This window comes from Solanum lycopersicum, chromosome 7, assembly GCF_036512215.1.
Source record: "Solanum lycopersicum chromosome 7, SLM_r2.1".
Taxonomy (NCBI): Eukaryota; Viridiplantae; Streptophyta; class Magnoliopsida; order Solanales; family Solanaceae; genus Solanum; species Solanum lycopersicum.
The window spans coordinates 61,406,826-61,414,515 of record NC_090806.1 but is presented as its reverse complement, the minus strand read 5'-3'; the positions used below and the strand labels follow the sequence as shown (position 1 = coordinate 61,414,515).

Sequence of the window (7,690 nt, the reverse complement as noted above, 5' to 3'; positions counted from 1 at the left end):
TAGAGAGAATGGAAATGAAAATTATATATAACTTTATTGTTAGCACTTAAAACATTAGCATTTCTGTTTATCCAACTTTGCTAGATCTGGACCTATCCATCAAACTTTAAAGATATATCAATTTCTTATGATGTGCACCTAAGAGAAAAGAAAAATAATAATAATAATAATAATAATACTTTCTGCAAGATCAGATGTATTTGCAGGCAGCTGAACAACTATACTAAATTACTATGGAAAATATGGAGGAAGAGAAGTAGTAGTTTGTGGGTCGAATGTCCAAATTGCTATTCCGAAAAAGTCAGTAGTCCTCTTTGTAATATTTGAGTTTCTGAACTTACTAAGTGACCGTTCAAATGCTATTCCTTGTTGGAGATGCAAAAGGGCTTTCAGGAAGATTCAGTACTTGAAACCTGCACGATTCCGAAATATTGATTGAATACAAATAAACATATTTTTCTTACACTGGCATATTGTTATAACATGTTAAATCGTGATTATATAAAAAAATGACTTACCTTTCTTGGTCATAATGATTTGTCTTAACAAGACTAGTTTTGTTGTTGCTGGCGGAACCATTGTTCCATACATTTAGCATGTAAGGAAAACCCTCAGCCGATGGAAAATCTAACTGTTCGCTATGTCCTATACATGTAGGAAAAGATGTCAGGTGAAATGGGAAAGTAGGAAAAGAAAACAACAATGTTAGATGAAATGGAGGATAAATAAGAAAGATTCTTATATGGAATAAACTTAACAACCTTCTGAAGCAAGTTTCAAATTCTCTATTGAGTAGCCAACATGCATTTGATAATGTTGAAACTCCTCAAAACGTCTTCGCTCAAACTCAATTGCCCGCCTATGTACTAAAAACAGAAACCAATATGAATATTACTTCTATGACAAAAAATTATTAAAGAAAGGTATGATGCAGGAAGCAGATTTCCGTAGATTGAGGTGAAATGCATCTTACAAGATTGGTGTGCAGATACTGCATGAGCGAAAGGATTATAACAAGAAGCTTGATAAGCTTTCTCCGGACATTTTCTGCACATAGAAGATAAAATCGCATCAAATGCAAATTCCAACAGTGTTATCCCAAGTCTAAGAGATTCTGTAAGTCGTAGTCCCTCAAGTGAATCGATATTCTTCAGATGATACATACAATATTCTTGAAACATCACAATGTTAACAGTTGAGGAAAATGTGTAAATTGTAAGACTTGTATAAAACATACTTGTTGAAAAATAAAAACAAATATAATAGCTTAATTGGAACTAAAATTGAGCCATGTTGCTCAAGTATCCTGAAAACAGCCATTAAACAAACAACCACAAATCTGAAAACTTAAGTTCAAGAGTATTCAAAGTGCAACCACCACCAATTTCAATATATTGAACTACAAAAGATAAATGACATTAGCGCCAAATTATCATTGCATCCTCATCATTCCACATCAAGCCGGTTAAGTAGGATACTTAGGAAATGAAGATTTTTTAACAATATGTAACAAATATGCAAATATGTGATTAGAAGCCTTCACAGAATAGAAACCAGGGAATGTACCTATCTACTAGCTTGGACTTTTCCCTGTAAGGTTTCACCAAAACACGTGCATCGCAGACTAAATGAGGATTCCCCCTTGACAAGATCTGCTTAACTGTCTCTGTGTAAGCAAAAGTTACAAATCCGAACATTCTCTTCTGTTGACAAGGAATCCTAACATCTTGGACTGGTCCAAACTGACTGCATAAACATGAAATACGTTGTGAAGACGGAAAAAGATGACTAATAATGTGTCGATTCACTTGGAGTGACTTACGTGAAATAGTTGGAAACATCTTGCTCGCTGAAGGTACTCTCAGCCGGAAAAGTCAGATAAATCTGGCGAGAATCAGCTACAATTGCTCCATGTTCATTTCTTTCTCCATTGCATTCCAAGTATTTGTGAATATCCTTAGCCAAAATAACCGCATGCTGTCCATGGGGCCTGTTGTAAATACAAAAAAATTTATATCAAATACAGTTTGTATCAAAGAACAAAATCCACAAATGAGAGAGATAGAAAAGTTGCACCTGTCGATGACACGAATGCTGTTTCTTAGTCGGGAGAGGAGTTTAGTCAGGCTATATCCAGCTTTCCCGTGTCTCTGACTTTCTGTGAGATAACCCTCGGCCTGAAGTGTTCTGCCAAACATCTCATGATACAACATAGGCAATGAAGCAATAGAAACAGGGTCACCCCCTTTGGATTTGAGAAGCTGAGTGAGCTCCATCTCTAGTTTCTTTAGAGATCCAGGAGAGATAGCATGTTCATCAGTAACTACATCATTTAAATTTCCGTTGAAAACTTGGGAGAAGCTTTCCTGCGTTGGATATGCATGAACGTATCTACAGTTATTTCCATGCTTACAATAGCCTTTGTTAAAGTAATGACAAATCTTAACAGGAATCTCAGGTAAGCTTGAAGTTCTTCGACTCGATCTTGGACCAAATGTACGTCCAACGAAATTGTGGTCTGAGTGATCATACAAAGATAAGAAATGAAGTTGATTTTGGAGTTGATATTCATCAGTCATAGGATCGGAGCAACCTGCTGGCAAAATATCTGAGCTATGAATTGGACGATTTTCAGCCTGCCCTTGATGCTCCCAGTATAGATTTCCAACTTGATGGTTCGTAAAGGGGCGAGGTGAAGCTGATGAGAATAGACCAAATTTCAATGGGGGTGAAAGAGGACCAGAAATGGCTGGTTTGGGTGATAATAATCCAAGATCATTCTTAGCTTTGTTAACAATCGAACGGATCACATTTTCGGGACTAAACGCTAATCGAATCATGTCCTGCTCACCATGATGCTGATCGATGAGATAGACAATGATCTTATTCACATGATCTGGCTCTAGTTTCTGGATTCGATTATATACATCTCTAGTAGACTCGGAGAAATTCATGCTCATATTCAACCTAACAAATCAAACATGGATGTTGACTTAATCCAAAACCATTACTAATAAAACAATTCAAAAAATTTTATTTCAGCATATACATCAAAAAAACAAAACTTATCTAATTGAAATGGCATATACATACATTTCTCATGACTAAAAATCAAATAAATTCAATAAAAAAAATGATGAAAAATAACAAATAAACAGAGAAAAAGGAAGACAATAGTTATAAGCTTTATCTAACACTACTGCTGATAACATCACAACAAGCCCATCATCAATTTCACCAAAAATAAATGTTATAAAATTGAAGAAATCACCCAAAAAATTGTTTAAAGAAAGAACCGATAATTATAACATTCGACATAGAAATTAACCTAAAACTACAATTTAAGCAACAAAATAGAACATTGCTATGAGATTAAACAAACTTTGAACATATAAACTGACTGAGATTTTTGGCATTTCTCTGAACGCAGAAACATCTCGTCTCTTTTCGTCATTGAAACAATATGAACAATTTAAAACTTCAAATTACTTTACAAAATTAAACAACAACAAAAAAAAAGCAACATAAACCCACCATGAAATTTTTTTTTACCTGATATGTGAGAACAGTTCAACACTGAAAAGCAAATGAAAAAAAAAAATCAAACAAACTCTCAATCCACAAAATTTCTTCTTGCCATTTTGCTTCAAATCAAAACACAATTTTAATAATTCAAACTTTAAGTAAGATTTAAGGAATTTTTAATTGGAGGTTTTGTTGATAGTGATTGAAACATTTTTGGATAATTTGAAACTTTTATAGAACAAAAAAAGGTTTGAAATGAGTCCATATACAGGCTGTATCTCTGTTGTTAGAGAAAAATGGGGGAATTTATTAGGATATGCGCCTAGATTTTCTAATTCAATTAGTAGAATGTTTATTAGACAAATTAAATTACATAAATACCCTTATCCAGCTGTTCTTTCGGATATATCTATGTGGCCAAGTCTTACCCCATTTTAAAAAAAATTAATTAATTTTTCAAATAAAAATATATATTTGTAACTGAACGCAGGTTTTTGTCTTTTGAGTAAATCTTGTGTGTAGCACCATATAACTTTATCTAATCCTATGAGCAATTCTGGTGACGCCACGTCATAATACTCGACGAGAAAACATATGAGTTCATGGAAATTTAATATTATTACCGGTGACGAAGTCAGGGGATTTAAAATTTGAGAAGTAAAACATACGAACGAAAGATTCAACATATATTATATATACCTAAAAAATAATTTTAACTATGTATAATTAGTACTATTTTTACACTACCTCTGCCCCTGATTATTACTCATATATTATCTATATTTAAGAAATTTATTTTAAGTAAATAATTATGAATTTGATTATAAGTTTATTTGGCACATTATGAATTTTTCTTTCTGTTCTAATGTACCGTGAAATATGATGAAGTTATTGTTATTGTTATGTAACAATATTAACCATTTTACGAGTGTGATGCGAAAGAAGTCAAAATTATATATAGAATTATTAAATGTTATTTAACAATGTTAATTATTTCAGTGTGTATGAAAAAGTTAAAGAGTGTATACAGAATTATTATACCTTTCCACTAAATAAACCAATGGATTAATTTTTTTAATTTTTATTTTTCTGGTTCAAATATATGTTTGTTTTACTTGACTTGAATGGGGCCCTTAGTTCAAAAGTGTTCATGTTTGTACGTGAAACAGAATGGTTTGTTGTTTTTGTGGAAGTATGATAAATGGCATGCATGCAATATATTTATTTATTTTCTTAATTAGTATAATTATTTATTTGCATGTGTGTCACTTGTCAAAAAATTGTGACAGTTTTTGGTTTGAGTTACTTTAGCCAAAGTACAGATAGAAAAAAAATCCCAACAGAAAGGCTACTCCACATATTCTAACTCAAAATCTACATGGCAATTTGTGGTATATAGAACTCTAATTTTTGTATATTTTTATTTTTAATTTTTTAATAAAATATAAGAGATTATAATTTTAATAATTTTCAGTGTAAAAAAGAAGAAGTTATCGATCGACATTTTTATTTTTTGTTTTTATTTTGTAATCGATAATAACGGCAAGAGAAGAGGCATCAATATGTAGTCAAATTTTGATGACTGATAAGTTGAGCAAAATGTGCTGTAGATTTAGGCATTTAGGTGAGCCAAAATAGGAACGTACGAATCTAAAATGATTTCAATTTTATCCATATGTTATTTATTATCTTTTTGTAATTTATAATTGAATATTCAAAAGAAAAATTATACTCGAATGTTAAAGTTAAATGATCAAGTGAAAAAAAATAATAAGAAAATTTATGCGAGATGAGTTTATACGGCGGAGGCAAGCGGGTTGAAAAGGTAAAAATTAGTCTATGCAGTTAGAGCAGGTGGATTAAAGTCTCCTTAAATTTATACGGGTTTGCCCTCGCAACCGCCCGCCCCGGCTCGATTGCCATCCCTAGTCCTATCTTTTAATTAGTTTTTATTCGATCTTTTTATATTATTTGACTATATTATACTAAATTGGTCATGAGCACAGGCTCAAAATGCTCGTAATTAAGTAAAAATATACTGGCGAATTATTTATCATTATTATACTTTCAACTAATTATGATTTACGATTAGCTTTTAATTTTAATAGTTACTAATTTTGCGAGACCACGAACCTAATTTTTATCAACGCATAAAATGCCGTCTCTTGCTTTTTTCTCTTTTATATAAATTAGTTATTCACTTTTATCAAACACTAAACTGCTTTGCTGAATTCTCTTAATTACAATCAAAAATTGAAATTTCAAAGATATTCTTTCCATCTTCTAATCGCGCTTCTCCAATTTTAAATAACTTCTAACGATTTTTAATTTTATTTTATTTTAAAATTTTCATTTATATATCAAGATGCAATAAATTTTGCAGGATTTAATTTAATAAATAGGAATTAAAGAAGGAGAGGAACAAAAAAAAAAGATGGTTCAAGCGAGTTGTTGAACAAATGGAAGGTGGTTCAAAAGTAATAAAGAAAAATTAAGTAACATATTAATTGTGTCATTCCTATCTTTTAGTAGTTTTTATATCATTTGTCTATATTATATTAGATTGGTCCAAGATACTTGATTTAATAAGAAAAATTATGTAACTAAGAAAATATTTATTAGTGAGTCACTTATCATTATTATAGTTTCAACTAATTATAATTCGCAAGCAGCGTCCAATATACTAATTTTGCGATACCCATAAACCTAATTTGTATCAACGCATAAAATATCCTCTCTTACCTTTTTTTTTATATATATATTTTATACAAATTAGTTATTCGGTCTCATCAAACACTCCACTCTCACTAAGCCATAATCAGATTGAAACTTCAAAGACATTCATTTCTCCTAATCATGCTTCCCTAAATTCAGTTAACTTCTGGCGGTTTACAATTATTATTATTTTTACATTTTAATTCAATAAATAAGAAAAAAAAAGGATAGGAACAAAAGAAAGATGGTTCAAGAAAGTTGATGAACAAAAGGAAGATGGTTCTAACAATATTAAAAAAATGAAAAGTTAAAAAAATCTGTATCTATTAATACTGAATCAAAAACATTTGAAGAAGAAATTGTCGAATTTGAGTCAATAGAACAAGATGATGGTGAAGATTTGAGGCGTTTGTATAATATATCTCATATATTTTTTGTAATTTGTATTTTTTTTTATCAATTTCCCATTATGTTATTTTATGTTTTCAGTGTACTAAAGTTTATGTGTCTTTTTTATTTTTTTAAATTTAATTTGTATATTTTTTAATAATTATATATAATTACTTTTTTTTGAGTTTTATGCATCAGTCATAGACACATTAAAGGAAAAAGAGTTAAAAATATCCCTCAACTTTAGTTTATTGTTTGACTTTATCAAAATGAAATTAATTTTACCTCTCATGTTATTAATTTTCACCAAATTTACCTCTCATTAGACGAAATCTCCAAAATCAACCCAAATTGACCAGAATTATTTTCAAAAAGTCCTACTTCCTATTTCAACCCAATGACCCGACCCATTTATCCATTTATCCTCTATTGTTCTTCCAGCTGGGTCGGGTCATTTGGATACAGTTTTGAAGGAGATCTGAATCTGTTTCACCAGTTATATTGCTGTACCATTTTAGACCAAAGAGAAATGCACTAGCTGCTGCTGTACGTATTAGAGTTGCGAACCAAAATAAGCCACAAAAATATAAAAGTAATCAAAATAGGCCACTATTTTAGTAAGTAACTAAAATAAGCTTAGTGGAAGAAAAAATTTCACTATATCCAATAATCTAAACGTTTTCCGTTAGTTTCATAACGTTTATTTTTAATATATAACGGAACTTTTTCTTACACTTTATAAAGTGAAGTTTTTTCTTCCACTTTATAAGGTGGAACTTTTTATTCCATTTTATAAAGTGAAACTTTTTATTCCACTTTATAAAGTAGAACTTTTTATTACACTTTATAAGAAAAATATTATTCACGTCTTGAAGAAGCTTTTTCAGTGTTGTCATATAAATTATATTAATTTGATATGTCATTAAAACGAAAAAAAATATTTCATTATGTATTTTTATTATTTTATTCTGAAAAATCTATTTAAGGACGTTTATACATAGTTGATAGCACCTACAACATAAATCTTCTATATTTGTTCATTTCAATCTAAAAAAAATCT

At 30.3% G+C, this 7,690-nt stretch overlaps 1 protein-coding gene across 1 annotated transcript; it reads right to left on the bottom strand.

The window, feature by feature from the left end:
* Positions 1-3,848, bottom strand: LOC101252701 (zinc finger CCCH domain-containing protein 18). The gene is made up of 8 exons (XM_004243500.4): positions 3,553-3,848; positions 2,077-2,967; positions 1,823-1,990; positions 1,567-1,746; positions 974-1,047; positions 762-866; positions 519-645; positions 1-413 (listed from the first exon to the last, which is right to left on the bottom strand). Exons 2-8 carry the CDS (start codon positions 2,958-2,960, stop codon positions 353-355), a joined length of 1,599 nt encoding a protein of 532 aa, XP_004243548.1. The 5' UTR covers positions 2,961-2,967; positions 3,553-3,848; the 3' UTR covers positions 1-352.
* Positions 3,849-7,690: the final 3,842 nt, after the last annotated feature.

Coding starts and splice junctions, on each gene's coding strand:
- LOC101252701 (XM_004243500.4), bottom strand. CDS start 2,960: ATGAGCATGAATTTCTCCGAGTCTACTAGAGATGTATATAATCGAATC. Junction 1,747..1,822: donor GATGTTTCCAACTATTTCAC/GTAAGTCACTCC, acceptor ATGTTTATGCAG/TCAGTTTGGACCAGTCCAAG. Junction 867..973: donor AGTATCTGCACACCAATCTT/GTAAGATGCATT, acceptor TTCTGTTTTTAG/TACATAGGCGGGCAATTGAG.